This window comes from Saimiri boliviensis, chromosome 18, assembly GCF_048565385.1.
Source record: "Saimiri boliviensis isolate mSaiBol1 chromosome 18, mSaiBol1.pri, whole genome shotgun sequence".
NCBI classification, from domain to species: domain Eukaryota; kingdom Metazoa; phylum Chordata; class Mammalia; order Primates; family Cebidae; genus Saimiri; species Saimiri boliviensis.
The window spans coordinates 16,119,206-16,134,624 of record NC_133466.1 but is presented as its reverse complement, the minus strand read 5'-3'; the positions used below and the strand labels follow the sequence as shown (position 1 = coordinate 16,134,624).

Here is a 15,419-nt window from a genome sequence, read left to right as displayed (position 1 = left end):
AATTTTAATGGGCACATATGGTATAACAATCAAATAATAACAATTACTTGCACCACAAAAAATGTATCAAATAATAACATTTAAGCCACAGAAACTTAGGTACGTACATTAGAGCATGTGATAAGAGTAAAAAATAAATTTTAAAATTTGCAGTTTACTTTGGGTTTTAAATTAATAATTTTGCTAATGTTGCTAATCTCATGCAATTTTTAAATGTCCTTATGCTGCAAGTTTAAGGGCTGCTATCCTTTTTGTTAGAGTTGTCAAAGCTATACAGATAAAACTTTAATGATATCCTGAATTTCAGTCTCATTTTGGAAAGCTTTTCCTTTAGCATATAAACAGTTAACAAGCTTTACAATTATACTTACAAGTCTTAAAGAAATGTATTAAGAGTCCTAAGTATGAAGAGCAGTTATTTGATTATAACTACTTAATTATAGTATTTCACCAAGAATCTGATGCTCTAATACTAACGTGGAAAAACAATGCTCCATTATTCCACTTTCTTTTCTGCTTGGGGTTTGGGTCAAAAGCCAAGATGTACCAATACCAGAAAGGTTTTAAACAGTCTTATTATAAAACCATTTTTAAAGGAAAAGTATATAACTTTCACAGGGAAGTAACACAATCTTTTGGGATTGCTATGTCAGAGAGAGACATAGAAAGACAGACTATTTTAAGAAAGGGGTTAACGAGGTAGTAAAATTTTGCTATCTGTACTTCACTTACTGACTCTCAGAGCCTCAGGGCTAGAAGTAATAAATATTTTACAGAAAAATGTAGGAGGCAAACAAAACTGGGCAGGACACTGCATCTATAAATATAACTCAAGAGATCTATAACTCACACATAGTACTTCACTCTCAACTATAATCCTCTGATCACATTCATACTATTTCAATAGTCATTTTACCCAGCAAAATGACTGGGTAAAATGACTAAAGCAGTAATTTTATTTTTCATGAATTGCTTTTTGCCAATTAAACATATGCAACAGAGAAGATTAGCTGATCTCTCAAGTAACCTAGATATGCAATATGCTATTTTCATGTAATTGAAGACTGCAATAAAATTATTCCAAGTTCTAAACTTCCACACTTTTATATTTTGGGCACAATTTTTAAGAGTGTCAAAAGACAGGTTTTCACTTATTCCACTTCAGACTATTATACTGAATTTTACTTAGTGCTAAAATCCATAACTTTCATTTTTGAAGGCTCAAAACATTTGCTCCCCCAAATCTCTTATTTAGTGTAACTTTGGTAAGAAAAACGAAGTTTGCTTACAAAATTGAAAGCCTCCTACAACATTTTTAAATGTTTTGTGTTTTCCACTGATTTTTTTTTCTTTAATTCACTATCCAGTAATGGCTATAAGCAATTTTCCACTGATTTTTAAGTTTCAGCAATACTCATTTATTTCTGCCCCTCAATAGAAGCATAAGTACCATGCTGCTTCATGAATGAAACAATAAACTGCCATTTCTCTCAAATTCTCACCCTCTAGTGACTCACTCAAACTGAGTAATAAATTCACTGACAAGTTTACAATTCAAATTTCACTACTATATAGAAATAATTATTCCACAAGCAAAAGGTCAGCATCAAGAATTTAATTTTCTGAATTTCACAACCCTTGATAAATGGAGGCACCTTAAAGTTCAGTTTACACTCTTTTATACAGGATTTCAGAGCATGCTTCCAAATAGCTTAAGACAAGCTATATTAATAGCTTAGTGTCATTTTTATCATTAAAATAATCTACAAATATCAGAATACTACTAATTTACTGTGGTAACTAATAAATAACTCTTAAAATACCTATAGATGTAAATCAGCTCTCTCAGATCATTTTGCTTCATTTGGACTATCTGAAAACACAGATTAACAAACAGAATGGGTTTATCAATAATATAGCTGTACAATCTTTTCAAAAATTCCAATTCTGTAATTTAGGGGGTTTTCTTATTTATTTTTAAATATACAAAGAGATTAAACCATTAATATAAATATTTTCTCTCAAATATGTAATATTCTTTTGTAAAAGAAAGTTCCCAAACATTTACAAAGCAATCTAAAGTTAAGTAAACCTGATTTTAAGATTATTTATGCTAACCAAAATACTTTTCCAGAGAAGGTCCTATTTAAAAGTAATGCTCACTGGCTTCCCCACATCCACACTTTAAGATGGATCCAGATACAATGCCTTTGCTTGACACACTTCAGGGATCACCTCCAATGAAAAAAAATCTCAGAAAAACGTCTCACGACAGAGTGGACAAGTGGATTTGTTGCTAGATGTAAACCATTTGTACTGAAAAAGAAAAGGTTTTAAATATTAAAAGAACTTTTTAAAGTTATCCTCTTACATATATCAAAAAGTACACATACATCTAAAGTAACCTTCAAATGATAAAGTAAAAAGGGAAGAATACTAACATTTTTGCTCTTTCTGTTAATCTCCAAAATCAACACAAATGAGTATAACTTCTGAAAGCTACACTAAGTTCTTTCTACTTAGGCTCATGTACACAAACACCAAGATATAAGAAAGATCTCCTGTGAAAGAAATGAACAAATGGCAACTTCTTTTTCAGTAAGTTTAAAAAGAGCACAGGGCTCTGATGCCAGATGGCTTCCAGTACCAATTCCTGTAGTCGCCTTCATGGTCTAGATTTCCTAAGACCTACTTCTTGAGTGGTAAGAGGTCACTGGAAACACCCATTTATTAGAGGGCCTTGATTCTACCAGTCTCAATAAATTGCAAATTATCTTTTGTAGGTTTTTAAAAATCACTTTTTAGTATCTACAATTAAGTTTAACATATCTTTTCTCTACCAAAGTTAGACATTGTGTGTATGTGTGCATGCACGTGTGTGTGTATAAAATACATCAAATATAAGTGCATTAATTTCTCTTTAGACTTACCAAGCAGGCTGAATGGAATTTTTTCTTGCATGTTCTACAGGCTTTTTTGGGAAGGGAATAGTTGAAACCATGAATGACTGAGAAACAGATCATGCAATCTTCAACACCCTCAAAACGTTTGTCTACATTATTTTTCCATAAAGCTAAGCCTTCCATAATACTTCCATTCTGTTAATAAGACGAAAAATAAGTCACTATACATTGATGACCACCAATTTTATTTTTATTCAATTTCACAAATTTTAAAGTTAAATTACAATTCTGAAAGAAGAGAATCTGCTTGGCTATGTTCATATCTCCTTTCATGAATGTTGGTTTTTAAAATAACCTCCTAAGTTTTAGGAAGCAGATGTAATTTTTCTCCATTAAAGACATACTTTAAAGGCTTCCGGACCAATACTTAAAGTGTTATAGTCTCAGCTCATTGCTTGATAAAACTCTCTCAATAATTAAATCATTTAGGTTAGTTTTTCTAATGTTTAACTGAAAATGATGAAATTATCTGATCTCAAATGATTGTTCCAGTTCTACAATATTGATGAGCATATTTGTTTTAAAACAGCTTTTCCTGGCTGGGTGTGGTAGCTCACACCTATAATCCCAGCACTTTGGGAGGCCAAGGTAGGTGGATTACCTGAGGTTAGGAGTTGGTTGACTACCATGGCCAACATGGTAAAACCCCATCTCGACTAAAAATACAAAAATTAGCTGGGTGTGGTGACGGGTGCCTGTAATCCCAGCTACTTGGGAAGCTGAGGCAGGAGAATCCCTTGAACCAGGAGGCAGAGGTTGCAGTGAGCAGAGATCGTGCCACTGCACTTCAGCTTGGGCAACCAAAGCGAAACTCCATCTCAGAAAAAAAACAGTTTTTATTTACTGTAGAATGCCTGAGATACAGTATGCAAACAGAATTGAAGATTTAAAATGTGTTTAGAGGTCAAAAGCTTTTCAGAGTACTGAGACTTCTCTAACCAAAGAGGAGTTGAAATGTAAGAATAAAAGTTAAAGTAGCTCAGAAGACATTCATCTCCAGTATTTTTCAGAAGATCCTCTCTCAATTTCCTTAATACCACATATTGTTCTACATATTCTACAACGTTAATGAAATAAAGTCAATCCCTCTCAAACACCAGAAAATAAATTACAGAACCATAAAAATTAAAACAGAAGGGCAGGTTTAATCCATTTAGGGATATGTCTGTGTTTATCTAAGGAAATGTAGTATCTGTTTTTATCTTAAGCAGAAAAGATATATTTTATGTTTAAATGTCCTTTTAAGTTGATCCTCTTTTTCGACTTTGTAAAGCCAAATGTGGCAACAGAAACTTACCTGATGAGTGAGGTAAGTGCTTAACTGCAGCATCCAGTTCCGCCACTGCTGAACAGCCACTCCTACTCTTTTCCCACTTTCTACGGTTATTGAACCCAGTGGATAATTTGAGGGCAGTTGTATTATAAGTTCAATAACTATGTCTTCAATAGTGTAAGTAGCCATTACCTCTCGAGTAGTAGCTCGAGCTTTAACCTACAACACAGCAAAGGATATTTTGTTTGCTAAATTCCTTTCTTTCATCCAGAAAATATTTTGATAGGTTGACTGTTAAAAGCTAAAGGCTTCATTCAAGGACAATGCAGGTAAACACATTCAACTTATCGGACATGAGATAATTAAGAAATAGGTTCAAATATCTGCCTGGTATGTTTTTACAGCGATTTCACAATATTCAAAGTTTGTTTTAAAAAGCAATTAACTGCTTATTAAAAAAGGTTTTATTACATTAGGTTTGTCACACAATAGCTCAATAATCCTTGAATAGATAAATGACAGAATGGGTTATTACTCCTTCTCTTCCACACTCAGAGTATCAAATGTCACTTCTATGTCTAACATGTCTTCCTCTACCATATTATCCTCCTGAGCTTTGGAGCCAACCATCAACTGCCAGAACATTTATAGTTATTTGTTTGGTTTTCAAACATTGCAAACTCAACATAAAACACACATTAACATTCTTTACAAACTTCGTCTTCTGAATTTCCCACTCCCAGGCTAAAAATCATCATAGCATCATTTTAAATTTCTGCTTCTACTTTATCCTAGATATTAACTAATGGTAAGTTTGGCTAAATCACTAGCACAAAATCTCTCACATCCCTACTCTTTTATACTCCCACTGATACTGCCTCACTCTGGTCCTAGTCCTTGGCTCCTAATGTCTACCCCAAGTCTCCTCTAACCATTCATTTGAATCCAAACTGTCTGCCAAAACCTCATGCTATAGACAGCGGTCAGAGCAATTTCACAGATTATAACTCTGACCATGCTACTGCTTGAATGAAAAATGTTCAGTGGCTGAATTGTACCACTTTTGACAGTTATTTGAGGCCCTTCCCAACATACCTCTAATTCACTGTTGAGTGGTCTATTCACCTTTGGGACTCCTACTCATTATCTGGGTTGGAATACTGCATTATTTATCATTCCTTGGACTATCACTGAAATGACATTCTCATTTCTGTGCTCTTTGCAACAGCATTTCCTCTATAGTGCCTTTCCCTTCATTTTCCCTATAACAAAATCCTGCCTACCTCAATGTGATTTTCTTCCATAAAATCTCACCTAATCCCCTCAGCCAGATGAATCTGTCCCACTCAGATCATGAAGCATTCTTTCTCTTAATATGCTACTTCCCAATGCAAAAATCATTATCAGTATTGCTCTTTTCCCTTTATTAAACTGTATGTCATTAAAGGACAAGAATCTGGTCCTTCATTTCCCTGGTGACCGGTACACAGTGCTTGGCATCTGTAAGTATTCCAATACAGATTTTGAATGAACTAATGAATGCTGAAAAACTATGTGGTGGCTGAAATGGTTTGGAGCTGCATCCACACCTGAATCTTGTGTTGAATTGTAATCCCAAATGTTGGAGGTGGGACCTAGTAGGAAGTGATTGGATCATGGGGGTGAATTTCCCGTGGGTGCTAGTCTGGTAACAGTGAGTGAGTTGTCATGAAATACGGTTGTTTACTAGTGTGTGACACCTCCCACCTCTCTCTCCTGCTCTGGCCATGTGATGTACTGACTCGTTTACCTTCTGCCATGATTATAAATTTCTGAGTAACTGGGATTACTCAGGCACCTGCCACCATACCTGGCTAACTTCTGTATTTTTTAAGTAGAGGCAAGGTTTCACCATGTTGCCCAGGCTGGCTTCAAACTTCTGACCTCAAGTGATCCACCCACCTCAGCCTCCCAAAGTGCTGGGATTACAAGCATGAGTCATTGCACCTGGCCTAAACCTCTTTTCTTTATACATTACCCAATCTCAGGCATTCCTTTATAGCAATGTGAGAATAGGCTAATACAGTGCGTAATAAAATTATATCAGAGTTTCAATCCATGCATGAAGTAATGTTGAGATTTGATACACAAATTAGAAAATAAAATAGGCTGGTCTTGAACTCCTGGGCTCAAGTGATCTTCCCACCTTGGCCTCCCAAAGTGTTGGGATTCCAGGCATAAGCCACCACTCCTGGCCAACGATTTCTATAAATTGAGTCAAGAACTCAGTCTGTTATGATATTCACGATAGACACATCCAGTATTAAAACAGCTTTTCTAGAGAAAGTCAAGACAATACTAACCGTCATGCCATTAAATAGTTGTGTACTTGTTTGTACGGAAGATATTTCTTGAAAAGAAAGCACATTGCTGACATACTTGCTTGTAAATCTATCCACAATATTGAAAACACGCTTCTCACTGCTATTCCACCACAACCTAACCATAGCAGGCAAGTCTTTTAATGTCATATGATAGACTGAACAAGCCAAGTGTGGAATGTGGTATGGAAGAGTTGAGGTTTCTGAGGAAGAAAGCAAATTCTTGATTAGTAACATATATTCCTTATGAACAACTAATATTAGTATTTTCCTTAGAAAGTGATCCTTAATTCCTCAACAATAGTGCAATAGCTCATAAAACAAAACCAGAGAAACCAGAACTCTGGAGTATGAGCATCCTTTCACACATTCAAAATTAACCATAAGAATGGCAAAATAATTTTTTTAGAAAGTGAAAATCGCAATTAACACTGAAAAATCTACCTAGAAACAGAATTCTATATTTAACATGAAAGACCACAAATAAAATAGAATACACCTATTTTAAAAAGAAGGAAAAATTAAAGATGCCTGGTGTTATAAATTATGAAAAGGAGTTTGGCCTCCTTGACTTTCCCCAGAGTTCACTGAGCTGCTGAACAGAAGTCTTGGAATACCCAACTTAATACTCACAAGATACAGTCCATCCTAGGATCTCCAGGGCATTTAAAAAATTCATATTCTTAGTAAATTGTTTTCAATACTGTAGTACAACCAGATACATGCATATCTATCCTCTCAGCTAAAATGTGAGCTCCCAGAATGAAATAAATTTTATTCATCTTAATTTCCCCTTATTTATATGCCTATAAAATGTTATTACATAACAAATATTTGTTTACAGAGTAAAAAGTTAATAGTCTCATCATACTAAGCTTCAAAAATGTATTAGTGTCCTCATAGTCTTACAGGTAAAATCTAATTATTTGTCCTATTTAGAACAATATGGAAAATAATGTATTTCAACACTCTCATAGCCAGGATTCTCCACATTCCCAGGGAAAAGTTTAATTCAACCTAGTCTGAATCTAGCGTCCAATAAAAAACATAAACACGTATCTTACTAACCTCTAATACTCAGCTGCAGCTCCTCGGTAAAGAATGTTTTAGGGTCCTTATTTGGGACCTCAATTGCTGTCTCTCCATAGGTTGGATTTTCGGGCATGAGCCTGAACAGGTGATAGAGCAATTTATTCAAACTCTTTGTTTTCCGAAGATACATTGAATACAGAGCCCGAAGCTAGTGGAGAGCAATGAATCTGTTAGTAAACCAAATACACCAAGACAATTGGCATAAAGAACAAATCAAAGTATAACAAATTTCCTTTCCTTATAAACTAGCAGACATTCTCTCTATTCCCTCATTATTATAACATATGTTTCTAATACCTTTCTCAAATTGTCTCCCTGTATTACAATACACTCACCTTGGTTTAAAGTACCTTAGACAAGAAAATCTATTCACCATTCCCACAGATGGCTCGCTCACTCTCCTCCCAAGTCTTCCACACATTCCTTCCACACCATTGTCCTTAACCTTTCGAATTTCTATTTAAAACTAATCCCATCTTTGTGGCTGATCTCACCCTGTATCAAAAACTCCGATGACCCTTTAAGACAGAGAGCACAAACTAGTAGTCCAAAAGGTCTTGGGGGGTCTTCTCAGACTTGTTTTTTCAGTCAGGAAATTTCACATAAAAATACAGATTTCTGGTTTCTCTTTTAAAAACAGAAAAATGAGCCGCTACTGGAAGCATGACAGGTACCTACGTGAGATCTGTGCTTTACAACTCCTGCTCTCCTTCAATAGCACAGCTTGCATTTTTCACATTCACTTTGCAGTTCTTTGGTATCTGTATTGGTTTTAAAACGATTTCTTCCACTATATCACATATCTCCTCATAGTACAAAGACACTATTTTCTTTTTTTCTTTTTTAAAATTTTGTATTTTTTGCCGGGCACGGTGGCTCAGGCCTGTAATCCCAGCACTTTGGGAGGCCGAGGCGGGTGGATCACGAGGTCAAGAGATCAAGACCATCCTGGTCAACATGGTGAAACCCCGTCTCTACTAAAAATACAAAACATTAGCTGGGCATGGTGGCGTGTGCCTGTAATCCCAGCTACTCAGGAGGCTGAGACAGGAGAATTGCCTGAACCCAGGAGGCGGAGGTTGCGGTGAGCCGAGATTGCACCATTGCACTCCAGCCTGGGTAACAAGAGCGAAACTCCGTCTCAAAAAAAAAAAAAAAAAAAATTCTGTATTTTTAATTTTTGTGGGTATACAGTAGATATTTATGGGGCATATGAGGTATTTTATAGGCATATAATATGTAATAGGGTAAGTAGGGTATTCATCACCTCAAGCATTTATCCTTTCTTTGTGTAAAATACACCATTTTCTGAACACTACGAATACTTAAATACAAGGATCAAGTCATAGGATTTGGAATTGATTTTTAAAATATGTTAACCAAAGTACCCTTACCATCAAACTTAACATCACCAATGAAGGATGAACATCCCAAATCTGAAAATCCAAAATCCCAAATGCTCCATAATCTAAAACTTGTTGAGCACCAACATGATGTTTAAAGGAAATGCTCCTGGAGCATTTCAGATTTTCGGATCTGGGATGCTCTACCAGTATGTGTAACAAAAATTTCCAAAATCTGAAAAAATCTGAAATCAGAAACACTACTGTCCCAATCATTTTGGATAAGGGATACTCAACCTGTAAAATAACACAATAACATTATATGGCTCATGAGATAAGACACTGAGAACACATAACAACTTGTGCAGTAAGTACTCTTGCTGAAAATTAACCAGAATCTAATGAGGAAACAATCAGACAAATTCAAATTGTATGACAGGCTAAAAGCAGCTGGCCAAAACAATGACAAGAAAGAAAACAAAGGTATAGGAATTATAGGTTAAAGAAACTAAAGAAATATGGCAAACAAATACAAACATGATTCTTGATTGATCTTCAATAGAAAAGAAAATAAAACTATAAAGATATTACTGGGACAACTGAAAGTATCTAAATAACAATTAGGTATTATTGCATTAAAATTAAATTTCTTGAGTACAAAAACTGTATTATGCTTATGCAGAAACATATCCTTGATCTTAGGATATATATGCTTAAATACTTTTGGTAAAGCATCATAATGTCTGCAACTTACTTTCAAGTAGGTCAGCAGAAAAAAAGTAAATACAGAGAAAGTATGTGCAAATGTAGCAATACGTTAAAAATGTGTTGATCTAAAAGAGTATGTGACTTTTCATTGAATTACTCTTCCAATTTCATTGTAAGTTTAACTTTTTTCAAAATAAAAGTTGGAAATTTTTAAAAAATTAATCAGCAGTATCAATGGACTTTAAGAAACACACATATATGACCCAACAATTCCACTCCAAGATATACAACCTAAGTGAAATGAAAACATATTTCAACACAAAAGCTTATATATGAATGTTCACATCAGCTTTATTCACAATAGCCAAAAAACAGAAACAAACCTAAATGTCCATTAATAAACAGATAAACATAATATGGTATATCTATAAAACAGAGTATTATTCCACCACAAAAGGAAATACAATACTTATGATAAATGCTACAATTTGACAAAAATTGAAAACAATATACTAAGTGAAATAAAAGCCAGACACTAAAGACCAGATATGTGAAATGTCCAGAACAAGCAGATGCATAGAGACAGAACACAGTTTAATGGTTTTCAGGAGCTGTGGGGTTTGAAAGGAAATGGGAAGTGATTGCTATCAAGTACAGTGAGATGTTGAAAATGCTCTTAAATAAGGTAGTGGTAATAACTGTACAACTCTGTGAATACAGTCAGCCCTCCATATTCATGGGTTTCACATCTGAAAATTCAGCCAATCGCAGATTGAAAATACTTGAGGGGCAAAAAGGTGATTTTTTAAAACCCAGTACAACAATAAAAACACTACAAATTTTTAAAATACAGTATAACAACTATTTCAATAGCATTTACATTGTATCAGTGATAATTAATCTAGAGATGATTTTAAGTAGTATACAGGAGGATGTGCATAGGTTAGATGTAAATACTATGCCATTTTATATAAGGAACTTGGGTATTCCCTGGGGTGGGGTACATGGAGGGGAGCCTGGAAATAATCCCCTGCAGATATCAAAGGATGACTGTATACCAAAAACACCAAATTCTATGTGCTAAGTGGGTAAATTTTATGGTATGTGCAGTATCTCAGTAAAGCTTTATAAAACAGACACAAAAACATACACATGTATATGTACAACTTTTTTTTCAGTTCAATCTGATTTGCTAGGAGCTTTTTTTTTTTTTTCCAGAAAAAAAAGTTAACCTATGATTTAGGAACATTTAAAATTTTCTGAAGAAAAATTCTGTTTATTTCAGGATTCATCTAATTAGTATTATTTAGTGGGTTATTCTGGTTTATCTGCCCATAGCTCAGTTCAAGCTTCAGACTCAATAATCATAAATGCTGTCGTATAATTCTGTACCCTAACCCAATCCCAGCTTAACAGAAAAGGGGAAGCAAGGCCATTTCCCTAACTTCTGAATATAAAATAAGAACAAAACTCTTATACACAAAAGCCTCAATCCGTTGCAATTTTTTAGAGATTAACAATAATTTAAGAAATTGATGTAAAAGCCCAATAAGGAGCTCTTGAAATATATCATCAGCAAATAAAACTAGCTTAAGTCATAAAAATAAGTGACAGTCCTGAAGAGAAAACTAATCAATTTAATAACTAGATCAATGCTGCCTCTGTGATTTGATTTTTCCCCTTACATATACAAATACAAAGATGCAAAAATCGATATCTTTGTACCAAGGTATAGGTGACGAACAACAACATAAATTGTAATTTAAAAATTCTGAAAAAGTTCCATTGGAAACGAATGCCATAAATACTTCATCACACTAAGTGATAAACCACATCTCTTTGTATTGACCTATAAAAGAAGGCACATATTTTACTACATTGATTCAATGAAAGATTGATGGAGATTTGGATCTTTCTTGTTCTTTTTGAGACAGGGTATGGCTCTGTCACCCAGGTTTGAGTGCAGTGGCATAATCTCAGCTCACTGCAACCTCTGCTTCCTGGACTCAAGCTATCCTCAAGTGGGATCTTTCTAAAAGAAAGAAAAACTAGAGAGAGATCTTTCCAGTTTCTTCTTGGACAAGGTCTTACTTCCTAAACTTGAGACAACAGAGACATCTAGTGGCTACTAGAGTAATTTGGACAAATTTTTAGATATTTTCCTCATTTAGATAACAGTTTGAATTATTACATGGGTTATGTTTCACAGATCTTTTTCCAAACAGTAATTTTCAAGTAAGGTAAATTTCCAATGATGTATTAAGTGAAATCTCTACAACCGAGTAAAAAATTGACACCCCCCAAAAAAACAGAAAAAACACAAGATCCAATTCTTTTTAAATCATTACTATGATAGCACAGAATTAAATTATATAAACCTTATTTCCTGGCCAGGCACCGTGGCTCATGCCTGTAATTCCAGCACTTTGGGAGGCCGAGGCGGGTGGATCACGAGGTCAAGAAATCGAGACCATCCTGGTCAACATGGTGAAACCCCGTCTCTACTAAAAATACAAAAATTAGCTGGGCATGGTGGCACACGCCTGTACTCCCAGCTACTCAGGAGACTGAGGCAGGAGAACTGCTTGAACCCGGGAGATGGAGGTTGCAGTGAGCCAATATCGCGCCACTGCACTCCAGTCTGGCGCCTGGCAACAGTAAGACTCTGTCTCAAAAGAAAGAAAAAAAAAAATCTTATTTCCTGAAATAAAAGAACCCGGTGACTATTCAGTCAGAAAAAAACTGATCTGGCCACATATCAGACAGAGTAAGTACTTTTGCTGGGAGGGGTGAGGCATAAGGGACAGGAGTAAACTTATTAAGCAGATTGTCTGAAGATAGCTGAATAAAATGAGATTAGGTTGGGCCGCAGTGGCTCCTGCCTATAGGTCAAGGCGGTTAGACTGCTTGAGCTCAGGAATTTGAGACCAGTCTGGGCAACACGGTGAAACCACATCTCTATACAAAATATAAAAATTAGCCAGGCATGGTGGGTCACACCTGTAGTCCCAGCTACTTAGTGAGAAGATTGCTTGAGCCCAGGAGGCAGAGGTTGCAGTGGGCCAAGATCGTGCCACTGCACTCCAGCATGGACAACAGAGTGGTGAGACCCTGCCTCAATAAAAAAAAAAAAAAAGATAAGATTAAAACATAAGGCATTTCCCTTTTATTAAGTTGAAGGGAAGAAAGGTATTTAGAACAGTGTCAGAGAAGCATATTAGTACAGAACTACTGAAAGTTGTCACATATTTATTTACCTGTGATGAAGCAGCTTTGAAGAAAGTTAGTATTAATTTCCAAGTGAGAAGGTATCCCAGAACATAACAGAAGTCTTCACTCAGTGGTTTAATAGTAACTATCTGTCCAACGGGAATACACCCCAAAACATTTTCTAATAAATCCTCTTGAGTGCTAAGAAGAGACATCAGTGCTGCTGGTGGGGACCTAAGAATCAATGATTAAACACCATAAGTTTTCTTTATAACTCATTCCTTAATAAATTGACAGTATTTGTAGACTTCAAGCATTTTAGAAAAATGTCTCTATTTTCTGAAAACCTTCTATAAATTTCCCTCTATTGATGCAATTTTAACTTCTAATCTCATATAACAGTAAAATCAAAAAGACATACTATAGCACTTGAAGGAAAGACATTTTTAGAAAACATCTATTTCAATTTTCTGTTTTATAAGTAAAAAAAAAAAAAAAAAAAAAAAAACCACACACATATCCAGGGAAGCCAAATGATTATTCCAAAGTCCCTCCATTAGTCGGGGAAACTGTTAGGGATTCTACATCCTACCAAGCCTTTCATCATCCTTTATAAAAGATAAAGTGAAGATTAAGACTTCAAACTTTGTCACTTCATCCTAGTTTCTATTTTATTGCATATTATCTACTTATTTAGCACTATTAAGAGATATCACAATCATATTATTAATCAGAATAATAAACACAGAAAATAATTATGTGCCTATTTAAAAACTCATGATTGCATCTCTTTTTAAGAAAATAAACTTATCATTCAGATTAATTCACAACAATGTAAGTTAATTTTCTTCTTTACTGAACTATTCTACTCATTTATACTTTCAGGTGAACTTAAGAGATTTTTAAAAAGTAAAATACTTAACTCCCTTCTCTATGAAACTCTAGCCTGGTTCTCTCCTTGTACTTCCATGATCATTCTTCCCTTGTGGCTTCCTTCTCCCAGCCCGTAAGTACCGGCCTTCTCCAAGCTTCTGCCCTTAGGTCTTTTCCTTCAACACCTCCATCTCACATATCAAGCCCCTATATTCCATACTGATAGTCACCAGATCTTATAAAATACCAGCTCCGAAATCTCCCCACTTTTCACATTGCACTCCATGCATTCTTATTTAACTTCTGGAATCACTTCTACCTCTGCTTGCTTCTTTTTACAATTCATGTTTCACACTGGTGTCAGAATCAGCTGGTGGTGTCCTATTTCCTAACAAATAATGCCCAAATCTTCCCAGAAAAGTCATTTTTAAGGTCATTTATTATCGGGCCTCTTTACCCTTCCAGCTTTATCTTCCATTATACCCTGCCTATTCCATACTCACTGGTTCATTTATTCTTTCATTCAACATACTACTCATATCTGCTATGGGCCAGGAAGCATTCTGTCCTATAGCATTCCGCTGATTTCTCTCTCAGAAATAAGAGACAGAAATTCTTGCCCTCACAGAATTTACATTCCAGTAAAGAAAGATAGTGTAAATAAAAGTATACCTTAAGCGGTAACTACTCAATATTCCCCAAGTACATCCTCACACTCATGATTCAGTGACTTTGTACATAATCTTCTCTTAACTTATATTGTGTTTCCTGTCCTGCAGAAATGCTACCTAACCTTAAAGGTCCAGTTTAAATGCCTCTTCCTCAAATGAAAGTCTTCCTTTCCTGATATACATTAATTGTGCCCTCATAACATGCTATCTTACATAGGCCTAACTGACATGAAAAAAGTTATCCTTTTTTTTTTTTTGCACTTATCATATACTATACTTTCTATAAAATGGTATCATCTGTATAGGATTAATCCCCTAAGAAAAAGAAAGTGCTCACTAAACACTGAATTAATACTATCCACAAAGTGGATGCTCAATAGATATTTGAACTGATACACTCTTTCCACAGCCATTATATGGCCAAAGAAAGTTTTACTAAGCAGTAGCAAATAGAACACGCGATTTAAGAATAATTAAGAGAGAGAAACAATCTTTTGGGTGAAATCTAGATTTCATTTATATCTTAAAATAACTAAAAAGATCTATCTGTAGAATGAATATAACTCTAATTTACAGCTTTTGAGCTGCTTCGGTTCTCTAAAGACATTATAAGTGAGAAGGATTATAAGAATTTAATAAAACAAATTATTTAAAAAAAAAAAAAACCTCGGCAAGTACTAGACCCAAAAAGAAAAACCTTACAGGGCTGGTTCTTCTTCTTCATCACCATATGACTTTAGATTATCCTGATCATACTGTGGTAATTCAGGCATCAATCTAGAAATAAGAACATTATTTTTAAATATGTGATATTAAACTGTTTACTAAGTCATGTTCAAGAACAGAAAAGTCAATACTTATTTTATAATGAGTAAATGTTTGAATGAGTTTTCTCCAAAATAACTACTATAGCCAGGACTATTTAA

General features: G+C 34.9%; 1 protein-coding gene across 1 annotated transcript in view; it reads right to left on the bottom strand.

Annotated features, from left to right (window-relative positions):
* Positions 1 to 1,600: 1,600 nt before the first annotated feature.
* LTN1 (listerin E3 ubiquitin protein ligase 1) overlaps positions 1,601 to 15,419 on the bottom strand; it is a 62,937-nt gene continuing 49,118 nt past the window's right edge. The window contains exons 24-30 of the mRNA XM_010338345.2: positions 15,196 to 15,270; positions 12,997 to 13,183; positions 7,665 to 7,836; positions 6,579 to 6,799; positions 4,261 to 4,455; positions 2,931 to 3,098; positions 1,601 to 2,316 (exon numbers count right to left, since the gene is read on the bottom strand). Coding sequence (XP_010336647.2) covers positions 2,254 to 2,316; positions 2,931 to 3,098; positions 4,261 to 4,455; positions 6,579 to 6,799; positions 7,665 to 7,836; positions 12,997 to 13,183; positions 15,196 to 15,270 — 1,081 coding nt within the window. The 3' untranslated portion in view covers positions 1,601 to 2,253. The remainder of the gene's footprint in view (positions 2,317 to 2,930; positions 3,099 to 4,260; positions 4,456 to 6,578; positions 6,800 to 7,664; positions 7,837 to 12,996; positions 13,184 to 15,195; positions 15,271 to 15,419) is intronic.